This window comes from Stegostoma tigrinum, chromosome 37 (assembly GCF_030684315.1).
Source record: "Stegostoma tigrinum isolate sSteTig4 chromosome 37, sSteTig4.hap1, whole genome shotgun sequence".
Taxonomy (NCBI): Eukaryota; Metazoa; Chordata; class Chondrichthyes; order Orectolobiformes; family Stegostomatidae; genus Stegostoma; species Stegostoma tigrinum.
In genome coordinates, this window is record NC_081390.1 from 6,027,371 (window position 1) to 6,041,640 (window position 14,270).

The window sequence follows — 14,270 nt, forward strand, 5'->3', positions numbered from 1 at the left end:
TTTAACATTCTCATACCAGTTTGTAATCCTCTAGCTCCTTGGGATCAATTCCATCATCATTCCAAATTGAGCCATCCAATTCACCAACACCAACACACTTGGCTCCGTAACGGTGCAGGTACCTCATGGAGTGCATGCCTACATTACCAAATCCCTGGGGGATACAAAAACAAAAAGGTAGTTCATTTATTGCCAGCAATGACCACTTTCTGCAAATATTGGTGCACTCATTTTCATGGATTTCAGGAAATATTCAATTAAAATTCTTCCTCTCTCTAGTTTCCTATCACTGATGCTGGGGAATACCATCAGGACAACAATTGTTCCTCTAGTACCTCATTTTAATAAATATGCATCTTATCCAGGTCTTAGCAGCAATTTCCAATGAATACCAAGTATCCAATGACATACAAGGCAAAAAGGCATACTACAGAAATTTATGATTATTTTGCTAAAGAGAACTTTTTACCCAAGTAAAATGTTTAAATTTGTCACTTGGCTTGAAAGCCCTACTATCCAACAGGAGTGATCTAGAATTCACCACCATTAAACCATCTTCAGGTTCATAAGATAACCCTTCCATGTAACTTGTCATTCCAAGTCTTAAACTACATTAATCATTTGAACAAAGATCAGAATTATGTAGTCATACATTGTAATATAGTGAGCCAATGCAAAAAGCTACATTCTACCTCTGTGTCGCATCATCTATCCACTGTGCCATGAAGGTTCAAATCTGGATAACAAAGGGATGCAAGTTTGGGAACAATTGGTGATAGCACCTGGGCAGAACACTGAATTCAAACTCCCTCAATACACAGTAGAATAAAGTGAATTACAACTTTCAGCTTTTGGCTTTTACATCCTCTATAAAAAAATGTTAAAAAGCAAATCCAGTAGTCAGGACATTAAACATTGGGCAGAGCAGACAGAAGAAAAAAGTAAAGTCAGTTCATTGTTCATTATCAGCCACAAACCTGAATAACAAAAGTTTTATCCCCGAAGCCTGGAGTCATTCCCAGAACGCTCATGTAGGATGCTTCGTTGATGAAGTTCTCTATCCCATGGAAGACGCCACGTCCTGTAGCAGAAATACGGCCATGGATACCACCTTGGCTGATGGGCTTACCAGTCACACAGGCATGAGCATTTATATCCTACAACAATAATATTTCTTATGTAAAAACATATACACATTTATAAGCAAATAATTTGGCAAATAATTATACAGGCAGATAGGGGACCAGCCCTCCTACTGCTGCTCACTAAGATCAAAACATCAAAATCAGACAGTGATCTATTTTGCTAAGTTTCCACATACAGGAAAATTAGAGAGGCTTGAACCTCATGATAAACCTAAACCATAACAATTCTACTGAAACAAAAATAGCTGACATGTGCTTGACAGCACTGTGCCAGGTTTGACCTTTGTTGCATATGGTTGATACATGGCTAATTGCTGCAACTGGCTTCAGCAATCTTGGTCTTCAGTAAGTGAAGGAAACTAGGGCGAGCAAGACAGCGAGATCGAGAGAGTGCTTAAGCAGCCAGTCACCACACTTCTGCTGAGGGGAGAGGTTTGAAGCAAAGTCCTTCATGGTAGCCTCCCATTTGGAGCAGGAGTCACCATCCAGTTGTTCAGCCGAATGAATGAACTGAACTACCAACTCAAAAAAATGTTCATGTCATGTACAGCTTTTTCAGCCAATTGTACAAATGCTTGCAAAATACAAAAACATACACAACCTGCAGAAGTAATTAATGTAAAAAGGTAATAAATCACTTTTTAATAAAAGTTATGCCCAATCTACATTGAGCTGCTTTAGTTCACCACCTCCGTTAACATTGTGCCACAAACCAAATGTTCCTGCAATTTCCCCCTTGACTATCTGCATCTCCTTGACTATACTACCTGCAAATGCAGAAGCACACACTTAAAGGTGGGATCTAAACTCAATCAGCATTCAACAGGCAAGTGGATAGGAGCAAGGAATTGATTTAGATTTAAGTCAGCAAGGTACATGAAGGAATAATTCTCAAATCATACCTAATTCAGGAAAATCACTCCAGCTCCCGAGGGCCACACTCTTGCCTATCCTAAAAGTCTCACCATCCCAGCCCAATTGGCAGGACGAAACTAGTTGCTAGGTTATTACAGCAGCAGTCCCTGCAGGGAGTGGCTGAGCTGGGATTCAGTCCACACTTCATTCCTTGCATTTTAGTACTGGCTATTTGCAACCAAGATAGAAGGATCTCTAAAATAAAGCTGATAGTCCATACCACCCACAGAACCAACACCTGTATTCCATTTGGCCACTGCTGGGAACTGACTGGTCAGAAAACTGGAGGAAATCTACTGGATGTTGCACAAGGTACTGCATATTATTGTCTAAAAGTGCTCTTCAACAAGTTTTGCATATGTTATTTTACATGCTTACATGATTAGCATTATTTGTAATGTACACTTGTCTGCCATCTCTTGGTAGTTGGATGCTATTACACAGATACTCCTACCACTTAAGCCAATGCTTGCCAAAACCTCTCCCAATTATCCTGTTTTGAGGCTGAAAAGTTAAACCCCACCCCACCAGGTGAGGATGGAAATTGCACAAGACTTGCTCCCCAGAGCTTGCCGTGCCCCTGACCAAGCTATTCCAGAATATGCACCACATTAGCACCTGCCAATGAGTAATTAATTCAGTGAAAATTATCCAAAGTATATTCTGTACACCAAAATCATGACACTTCCAGCCTAAACAGTTACTGCTCCAGTATACTCTTGATCACCAGTAAAGTGATAGAAGATGCCATCAAGCATTACTTGCTTAGCAATAAGCACACCACTGACAGAGTTTGGGTTTTACTATGGCCACAGAACTCCTGAGTTTATTTCAGCCTTGCCCAAACAGACAAAACAGCAGCATTTCAGAGACAAGGTGACAAGAACTGCCCTTGAGAAAGCCACGTTTGAAGAGTTTGTCAGTAAAGAGTTCCAGCAAAATTAGAATGAATGGGAATCAGGGAGAAAATTCAACTAGCATAAAGTAATGCAGGAGCTCCTCAGGGAGGTGTTCTTGGCCTCACCTAATCTTCAGCTGCTTCATTAATTCCCTCCAACATAAAATCACAAGTGAGCATGTTCAGCACCATTCAAATTCTGATACTGAAGCAGTTCATGACTGAATGCAACAGGATCTGGGCAATATCCAGGTTCAGGTTGACAAGTAGGAAGTAACATTCACACCAGACAAGGACTAGGCAATATACATTGCTATTTCCAGCAGGAGAGAATCTATCCATTGTTCCTTGACAAAAAAACCTTTTGTACAGTTACATTCAGCTTAGACCACAGCTGGAGTACACTATGCAGTTCTGGTCACTGCACTATAGGATGTAATTGCACTGCAGGGGGTGCAGAGTAGATTCACTAGGAACCGCTCGGTTCGCAATAAACAACTGCACCTCCCAGTCGCAAACCATTTCCACTCCCCCTCCCATTCTTTAGATGACATGTCCATCATGGGCCTCCTGCAGTGCCACTATGATGCCACCCGAAGGTTGCAGGAACAGCAACTCATATTCCGCTTGGGAACCCTGCAGCCCAATGGTATCAATGTGAACTTCGCCAGCTTCAAAATCTCCCCTTCCCCCACCGCATCCCAAAACCAGCCCAGCTCTTCCCCTCCACCCACTGCATCCCAAAACCAGTCCAACCTGTCTCTGCCTCCCTAACCTGTTCTTCCTCTCACCCATCCCTTCCTCCCACCAAGCCGCACCTCCATTTCCTACCTACTAACCTCATCCCACCTCCTTGACCTGTCCGTCTTCCCTGGACTGACCTATCCCCTCCCTACCTCCCCACCTATACTCTCCTCTCCACCTATCTTTTCTCTCCATCTTCGGTCCGCCTCCCCCTCTCTCCCTATTTATTCCAGAACCCTCACCCCATCCCCCTCTCTGAAGGGTCTAGGCCCGAAATGTCAGCTTTTGTGCTCCCGAGATGCTGCTGAGCCTGCTGTGTTCACCCAGCCTCACGTTTTATTATCTTGGATTCTCCAGCATCTGCAGTTCCCATTATCACTAGGATGTTGCCTGGGATGGAGCAGCTTAACTATGCTGACAGGTTGGATATACTAAGGATTTCTTTAGAGCAGAGGCAGCTGAGATGAGATCTGATTGAAGTGTAGAAGATGACTGCATAGCAATTGGTTAGAAAGCAGCGAACCCCTCCCACACCTGGGAGGAAGAGTCAATAACAAGTGGATGTAATTTTCAGGTGAAAAGTAGAAAGCTTAAATGGGATTTGAGGAAAGTCCTTTTCCTCCAGGGGGATGGTAGGAATTTGGAATGCGCTGCTTTGGAGAGTAGTTGAGGCAGAAAACCTCAGAACCTTTAACAAGTATTTAGATGAGCATTTGAAAGATCAGTACGTGCAAGGAAATGGACCAAAATTGCTGTAGAGTGGAACAGTGTAGATTTAGACGGATTTTCTATGTGCAGGTTCTATGGGCTGAAGGGTCTCTTCTGTATGATTCTATAACACTCAATGTTATCTCCATCACTGAATCCACACTATCTTGGGGGTTTAGCATTGACCAGAAACTGAGCTGTATGAACCATATCAATACTGCGACTATTAAAGTATGCCAAAGGCCAAGAATCTTGCATCAGGGAAATCTGCAAAACCAGTCTACCATCTACAAGACAAAATACTCGCAATTTACTAAGATAAGTGTAGCTCCAGCCTGCTTCATTGGCACCATATTCACAAATATTTATGCTCTCCACCATTGCTCAGCAGTAGTGTGCATCATCTACAAGATGCACTGCAGAAACTCACCAAGGTTCCTTCCAGAGCACTTTCCAAACCAACAACTACCACCGAGAAGAACAAATGCAGCAGAAAGGGAACACCATCACCTGCAAAGTCCCTTCCTAGAAAAACAAAATCCTGACTTGGAAATACATCTGTTCTTTCAGTGCCATCAGGTCAAAATCCTGGAATTTCTTCCTTAATGGCACTGTGGGTTTACCTACACCACATGAACTGCAGTGGTTCAAGAAAGCAGCTCATCACTACCTTCTCAAGGGGAAGTACAGATGGGGAATACACAAGGTTCGTGAATAGACTTGTAAGTCAGGTTGTGGATGGTTCACTTGCCAAGCTAGTTCTTTTGTTCGCAGACCTTTCATTACCCTGCTGAGTGGCATGATCAATGCAGCCTCCGATGAAGTGCTGTTGTATTTTCCAGCCTGGTTTTTAAAACTCCAGGGTCTGTTGAAATTAGTTACATCTTTTCCAGATTTTCTTCTTAGTGGTACATATAGAATTATACCCTACATGTTTATTGTTGGCATTCTTGGTAGAAGACCCAAGCCTGTAGAAATTCCCGTGCTTGTCTTGATTAGTAGTATTTAGAAGTATTCTTTGTTTCTCCGCCCCCTCCCCCTCCCCCCGCCCCCGAATACCTCTACCAAGTATGAGGAAAAAGGGTACGTGAACAGCTGGGTCCGATGATGCCCATCGCAAACAGCAGCAGGAAGATACAGCATGCGCTGACACACATCACGTTACCATACATCAATAAAACATATCCAAACTGACAAGACTCAAAGAACAAAGAACCATACAGCTCAGGAGCAGGCCCTTCAGCCCTCCTAGCCTGCGCTGACACATTCTGCCCTTCCATAATAAAACTATCTTCAGTTACAGGATCCGTATCCCTCTATTGCCTTCCTATTCAATTTTTTAAAAATTCATTCACAGGATGAGGGTGTTGCTGGCAAGGCAGAATTTACTGCCTATCCTTAACGTTAAGAGTCAACCACATTACTGTTGGACTGGAGTCACGTATTGGTCAGACCAGCTAAGGATGGCAGTTTCCTTCCTGAAAGGACAGTGAACCAGAAGGGTTTTTCCCAAACAATCAACAATGGATTCATGGTCATCATTAGACTCTTAATTCCAGATGTGCAGTATTCAAATTCCACTATCTGCCATGGCGGAATTCAAACCCAGGCCTGAGAACACTCTGGGTTTCTGTATTAATAGTCCTGTGATAATACCACTAGGCCATCAACTCCCCATTCATGTATCTGCCCAGGTGCTTCTTGAATGCTACTATTGAGTCTGCTTCCACCACTCCTCTGGCAGCGTGTGCCAGGCACTGACTACCCTTTGTGTAAAAAAAAACTTGCCTGTGATGTAATTAATTTTGCCATACTGATCAGCAAATTCTGCAGCAATCTGTTTGAGGATGTGACACTCCTTGTTTGTTGATTACCAAAGGTTTGACAGTACTGGTCCCGATTTACAAACACACAACTTGCAAACAAGATACTATTTTGACATTAAATTTTAAAGATGTGACATGTGAATGTTTGCTCATAATTATAAACAGCTATTTTGTATTTACTGTATTGAATATAACTTGCATACAAAGTGTTACAAATGTGTTCAGGAACAGAACTGTTTAATTCTGACTGCTTGTACTTGCATTCTTTTACAGAATGTGGTCATTGCTGGCAAGTCCAGCACTTGTTGCTCAATGCTAAATTTCCTTGCAAAAGCTAATGATGAGCCACATTCCTGAACTACTGCAGTCCACGCGAGGTCAGTGTTGTTACAAATTGTGGCAGGATTTTGACCCAATGACTTTGAACGAGTAGTTATATTTCCAAATCAGGATGGTGCGAGACTCTGAGGGGAGCTTGTGGGTGGTGATCCAATATAACTGTTGCTTTTCTCCTTCTAGACAGTAAGATCCTGGGTTTACAAGGTGCTGAGATACTGCTATATACCCTGCATTCCAGCAGAGTGAGTGAATATTTAACAGTTGGTGAATGGGGGTTGACCAAGTGGATCCTTTCTTTTGGATGGTTTCCAGCTTCTTAGATGTTATTGGAACCGCACTGATCCAGGCAAGTAGATAATGTTCCATCAAAATCCTGCCTATGCTTTTGAAATGGTGACTGTGCATTGGGAAGACAGAAATTGAGTTAGTCACCATGGGCTTTTCAGCCTCCGGCTTGCTCCTAGCCATGCTTTTTGTATGGCTGGTCTGGTTCAATAGTAACCTTCAAGGCAAAAACAAATTGCTGGAAAGCTCAGCAGATTTGGCAGCTCATCCTCTGAAAAAGGGTCACTTGACCCATTAACTCTGCTTTCTCTCCACAGATGCTGCCAGACCTGCTGAACTTTTCCAGCAATTTGTGCATGTTTTTGTTTCTGATATACAACATCTGCAATTCTCAGTTTTTTAGTGACTTCCAAGATATTGGAAGGACAGTATTCAGTATTGGTCATGTCAAAATTGATTGATGCCAATCTGGTACTAACTTTGAAAAGTAGCAGCTCAATATCCAACTTTATATAGTGTTTCACAGAAGTGCTGCATTTGCACGTTCATTCTCCAAAAAAAAATCATTTCTGCAAGTTAGGGTAGGTACATTTTAGATGTCGCTCAATATCTGTCCCAAAAAAGGTATAATTTAAAAGCTATTAAGTCTCATTCTTAAAGTGTTAAGACTTCAAACTTAGTTCCATTTTCGTAGTTTTATTTACTCAAATGCACCATAGTTCATGTGGTCCCCCTCAGTCTCAAACTCTTCAGTGCTGGTCCCTCCACTCAAGGTCCCAAACCCCAGGGTGACCTTGCCGCTGTTACCAAATTGCATCTCCAGCAACTTGCATAGAAAACATTTTTTGCGCTGAGGAAAGTGTATGAAAAACAGCACACACCACTCCAAAGTGAATAGTTGTTATTTTTGCATATCACTGCATTATAAGCTTCCTTCCTCCAACCTATCGCACTCAGGAAGATGAGATAATGGGAACTGCAAATGCTGGAGAATCTGAGATAACCCAGGGAGCATCTTAGGCTAAGATGCGGCTTGGCCTTCTGGGTTCATCCAGCTCTGCACTCAGGAAGATATTTAGTTTCTCGAATAAAAACAAATACACAACGTAGAATACAGTTGAAAATTCAGATTTTTCCTCAAAACATGGTACAGAGTTGAAGGCAATACGAAAATGGACTTAGCTGAAATTGCAGAACTGATGTTTAATTTGAAAAGAGAACTGAACTTTTGGTTTGACTGTATAGTTTGAATTCTCAAGCTTCTATCCCACATGTCTGGTTCTTTACTGAAACCTGTACTTACTACACAGGTGTTCTTGTAAATTAGCTTCAAAAGGTCCAAGCTACCACTTCTCAGGTCAAGAATGAGCCCACAGATTCTTTCATTATGCATTTTTAAAGTGACCATTAGAACCTGTGTGTGTTTTTCTTAATCAAGTAATGGACTTGCAAAATGGGTTTGCCTGATGAAGCAGCAAGTCCTACTGAGGAAGCATACAAACCAGAGACATCTCATAAGTAATCTTGGATATTTGGGATGTGTGCTCTGGACCATGAAGAAATAGCCCATCAGGACCCATGATAATTACATGAACAACAGCAGGTTGGGTTGCATATACATATTTCCCAACAGCTGCAATAGGAATATAATCTGGAGGGTCTTCCAAAGCAGAAGTAGTTTGAATCTAGGTAGCTCCTATTGCTTTGGTGTACAAAGGCTGGAGAAAAAAAAAACAAACAATCTTAGTAGGTAAATTGGTACCAAGTGATAGAAATAAATCATTGGAATTAGAAATTAAGGAATCAGAACTAAGGACGTCATCTAGACAGCGAAGGATGGGGTTATGCAGTTGGCATTGCTAATGATCTTTCAAAGTAGTACCAGTTGTTTGAGAAGAACTAAAATCTGACAAATGCAGGGCAGTTGGGACAAGTAAAATATTAGTTTTAGAAGTAATAAGACTTATCTAGGAAAGATTGGACAGACTTGAATATATTAGGAATAAGTGAACTAGATGGGATTATAATATTTTCAACCTAATAGGGAGGGGCAAGTGTAGATCTATAGTTCAAATGAGGTCTGAACTGTGCCCCTACATCTCCAGGACTTGATCCCTCAATATTCCTTGGCTTGCAAGTCTAGCAATCTCATTCAAAATTTTTCAATTCAACTAGCAACTTCTGCTCTCTGCAGAGTTCAAAATCGTGAAGATTTTCCTAACTTATCTCTCACTTAAAGTCAAAGTCATGTCCGTATCACAGACTCTCCCATTAATGGAAATAGACTTTTCAACTACCCTATTCCCTTTATAGATCCTAAAAACTTTAAATTGATTTAGAAATTGAAATAATGATGAGAAATAAAAAGTTAAATAGGAAAAGAGCAAAATCTGGCTTAGGCTAATGACAAAGGAAGGACAGAGGTACCACTTTTTTGCCTTGTACATCCCTTTTGCCATTTAACATTCTTTCCACCTGATTAGATCCTCCCTTTTGGTTCCCATCCACTTCACTGGCTTCTGTGCCTATCTAGGTACGGCACATTGCTACATTTTTCTAATTTTGATGAAAGGCCATTAATCTGAAATGTTAATTTCCCCCCACCTCAGATACTGCTTGACCTGATCAGTAAAACCAGAATTTTCCCTTTGGTTCAAAATTCTAGTACCAGTAGTATTCAGGACTCTACAAAACATAATACAATGAAATAAAGACACCATGTACAGATAATGGAACAACAAGCAAGCTCTACCAACAAATATAAAAGCCTAATGGAAGTGATAGGAAATCCAAATTAGAATAATTCTGATGCAAAGATACTTCTGAGCACAAGTCATGAATATTACAAAAGAAAATCTGCATCAAGATCTGCTTCATACAAGTAAGACGGACCCTACCAGGTGATGGCCTAAACGGTATCATTGCTGGCAATTAATCCAGGGACTTGGATAACGCTCCCGGGACGGCAGATGGTGGAATTTGAATTCAATAAATATATGGAATTAAGAGTCCAATGATAACCGTGAATCCATGGGAAATTGTTGGGAAAAAACCCCATCTGGTTCACTAATGTCCTTTAGGGAAGGAAAGTGCCATTTTTACCTGGTCTAGCCTACATGTGACTCCAGACCAACAGCAATGTAGTTGACTCTAAACTGCCTGCTGGGCAATAAATGCTGTCTAGCCAGCAACTCCCTCATCCAGTGAATGAGGAAAGGGGAAAAAAAGAATTTCAGGGAATAAGTGATTGTCAATACACTCAAATCAATGGAAGTGATAATGCAGAAGTGTGATTCCAGGAAGGGAAACATCAGTTGAAAAAAAAAACAGTAAAGGTGTATTGCTGCAAAGTTGCTGGGGCGATGAAAGGCAGCAATTTAAAAAAATATACACACCAAGAAAATGCCCAAGTAAAAATAATCTATACAAATCCTACAGGTGCAAAGTTGTACTGTATAAAAAGTTAAAACTAATTAAATATACAGGAGAGGAATCCACCAACTAGCAAAAGGAATTAAAACATTGGCAACAAAACATTAGTAACAATCACTTCCTTAAGCAAAGGATAAGTGTAATTAGGTAATTGAGAAGGGTAATTTATTCACAACCACACTGAATGCAGTCATTTGGCTCATTGTATAAACTGAAATAGCCCAAGTCCTATTCCCTTTTCATTTCCAAATATGCAAGTTTTACTTTAAAATATTGTCAATTCTGCTTCCACTCCTGGTTCTAGATGGAGACACCATGTTTTAACAACCTTCTGCATTAAAACAACTCATCTCTCGCTTTGTTTTGGTACTAATCTAAAATGAATATTATTTATTGACTAGCAGACATCTATTAATCGCAACAAAGTTACAATTCCAAATCTGATTACCTCTCACTTACGTTTTAATGAAGGAACCCTAAATTTGTAATCCACAAAATCACTTCTCAATGACATGGTATTAACATACATCCTACAACAGGACATGGAAAATTGAATGCAATATTTGGCTGTGAGTTCACAAAAGGCTAGAGTTAAAAACATTTAAACTCAGTTACAGGCTTTATTCTTGTGTTCATCTTCTGCAGGGGTGGGCAATCCTGTCCTGTGGTGTAAAAGGAGTAGGAGGTTCAGGACAGAGCCCTCAATTCCCCTGATACTTTCTGGATTCCAGGACACAGTGGAATTGCTCATTGGAATTTTCCCCCCCCCGGGATGCCTGCAATCTGCGAAGCCAAGAATTACTAAAAGTCGTGACATGCATCTATGCTGCAGGAGAAACTATTGTAAAACCTGCACCAAGAGCTACAGAGGTTCTGCAAAACTGAAACAAGTACAGCACTAACATTTAAAACGGGGTTCAAAGCTGTCTTTCAACTGTAGGCTCATACCAATAACATTCTTCAAACTGGTGAACGGATCTGGTGGCTGCAATGTAGCTTTGAAATGGAATGTCCCATTTATTCTGTGCAGTAGAGAGTGTGGCACACTACTTGTTGTAGACTGATCGATAAAGGGTTCAGTTTGATTGAACAATTTTATGCTCTTTGGTGGATACCTTGAATTAACCTATTTAAGCATTATGGAAATTAACTGTTCGTGAATTGAAATATCAGACATTTCTAGCCAAAGGTCTGAAACCGTCAACATTCTACTGAGACTACTCCTTCACATTTTCTCCTAGCCACTTTAATGTCCACCTCTGACCTGCAATTTTCTCTTTGGATTTGAATCTCACTTCAGGATTACTCTGTTGTAAAACCTATATCCACTTTCATTAAATAGTCTTTGTCTTGCATAAAGATTAAGATTTACTCTACTGGAATTGATTCAGAAGGGAAGTATACATTAAACCTCCTGCCATGCCACTGTTTCCTTCAAACATTCACCTGGTGTCCCATCGTAGTGGCAAAAGTATCAGCAATCCAGGACATCTCTCTCTCACCCGTGCTCATGTCAGGGGCAGGCACATCTATACCAGGGCCTAGGAAAACAAGCAAAAGCTTTAGTCTTCCAGTATTATTGCTGCTTAACATGATTAAATTGAGAAGTCTTCTAAAAATAAAAAAGGAGACCGGAACAGGTACCACATACTAGTCTATCACAATCCTACATCTTTACCTCATAATTATTCCACCCGATCGCAACCAATGGTACATGCTCCTGGAACCACTCGCGCAATGAGTGATTAAAGTTTCTATATTTATGATCAATCATTTACTCAATTTCTCTTCAAATCTTGGAATTATTAGAATTTAGCTGTGCTAAATTCGACATTCATAAGGAAGGGTCAGACAGGATATGATTAGACAAATTTTAGCTGTGGTCAAGTAGCCTCAATAGATTTGCACCAGAAGTCTGTCATCTGGGAGAATGGTACAAAATGTGCAGTCTGAACTGCAGAATCACCCTCTGGTGTCACCAATTATGGAAGACCAACTTTGAGGAAGTTTCTAAAGCTCCAGTCCCATATTTTAAAAAACAGATACCAATTAAATTTGTCAGATGTGTCTTTGAGAAGGCCCACAGCTAGGAATGCCATGATTCAAACATCATTCTTTCATAAATCCAGTACATAATAGAAACTGAAAACCCACTCTCAAGGCCCAGTAGATCTCAGATCCCAATGTTATTTGCCACCCCCCCCCCCCCCCACCCCCCACTCTGATCCCCAAGCTGATTTTCATCACGTTCCAAGTTTGGTCTTCTTGTGAAAACCACCGTTTGCCACACAGTGGTATATAGTGGCACAACTGTCAGCTGCCTAAACTTTGCATTCAAATTTAAATTTGAGTATCATTATGTTGTTTAAATTCAAGGCAAAATTAGAAACCAGGCAGTAGTGCTTTCTTGATATTAGATTTATTCACAGAATGCAGCATTACAGATGTCTGTTTTCTACATCCTGAACTAGTATCATTAACCTTAACCCAGCCCTCTTTCAGTGCTTAAAGAAAACAAGGGCTTTCACCCACAAAGCTTAACAATATAAGTCACATACCATTAACAATCCACAATTCTTACTTTCAGCACCCACCTAAACTCTCCCTTGATTGGTATTCTTAAGACATTGTCATGCGCCTACAGATTTTACTCCATTGCAAAAAAGTAGGAATAACAGGCTCAACTAGTCTAAGTTGTTTATTTTCCATTGTAGCCCCAATCCTTTTCTGATTCATTCAAGGGACATGGGCATGGCAGGCAAAGACAAAATTTACTGCCCAGACAACACTTTTGAGCCAGCCACATTGCCGATCTGGAGTCAGATGTGGACTAGGCTTGGGTAGCAGACTTCCTTCCCTAAAAAGGACTTTGTCACCTAGATGAGTGTTACATGGTAGCCCATTAAATCAGCTTTTAGCTCCAAATTTTTAGTGAATTCAAATTTGGTCAATAAAGTCTATGCTCACATCTCCTTTGCTCCCCTTTTCTCAAACCAACTTTTAGTTCATTTAAAATTCGTTCTCAGGATTTGCATATCGCATCCCTAGTTCCAATAAATTGTTGGCAGATCATCTTCAGTTTGGTATAACAGAGTGACGGGATAAGTGGGCAGATAAAAATGTTAATCATGTTAGCATAGAACTGCAGTTACATAAATCAGAAATGTGGAGTTGATCAAAACATAACCTTAGGATAAGGGACTTAGATGGAGTAAAGCCATGTAACAAAGGTGGCAATGAGAAAGTGTTGTGTTTGAACATTGACTTGAACTGAAACTTCTGTCCTACTGATAGTAGGCTAAATGACTAGCGATGGAAGAATACGGAATCATGCTTAAAAGCTGCAGTTGCAATCGCTCTTCTGTCTCTCTCTATATGGAATATATATTATTTTCCTGAAGTACGCAAGACCAAACATTTGATGATAATTTGACTGCTGCACATCAATCTTCCAGAATTTAAAGAATGCAACTTAAATTCTCATGGTAAAATTACAATTTGGCTTCTCTGGATCATTAGAGATCTTCAAATTCATAAAGCAATAGGGGAACCACTCAGCCACTGGATAGAGACCTTACTGTTCTATAAAGTTGACCATGTTGCTGGGATATCCTTTTTTTAAAAAAAAAATTTCCTGACCAGTAGTGGGTGGGTATGATGTAGAGTATTAGGAAATCCAGTCTTCTGGATTCCTCTACCAGCTGTGGCTTTTTAACTCCATAGTGCATCCGTAACATCAATAATTGGTTTCATAATCTAGAGAACAGCTTAGTTTTGAGCTGGGTATCCAGTTAGGCAAGATGCCAGTCAGCAAAGGCTACAGCATGAAGTATCAGACCAGTCAACATTTGTTCTCTGAAGGGTGCTGAGTTAATATTCCACTATGTTTAGGAAATATGTATCGGGGCTGGTGATAGGACTGAAGGCCTGGTATTATTGACTTGAATCTAGAAGTTGGGAGTAAAACCTGGTTCTACC

The 14,270-nt window shown here is 40.6% G+C and overlaps 1 protein-coding gene across 1 annotated transcript in view; it reads right to left on the bottom strand.

Moving 5' to 3' along the window:
- Positions 1-14,270, bottom strand: part of LOC125467520 (glutamate dehydrogenase, mitochondrial) — a 73,591-nt gene that overhangs the window by 30,970 nt on the left and 28,351 nt on the right. Inside the window, exons 5-7 of the mRNA XM_048563486.2 lie at positions 11,739-11,833; positions 978-1,157; positions 17-154 (exon numbers count right to left, since the gene is read on the bottom strand). Coding sequence (XP_048419443.1) covers positions 17-154; positions 978-1,157; positions 11,739-11,833 — 413 coding nt within the window. The remainder of the gene's footprint in view (positions 1-16; positions 155-977; positions 1,158-11,738; positions 11,834-14,270) is intronic.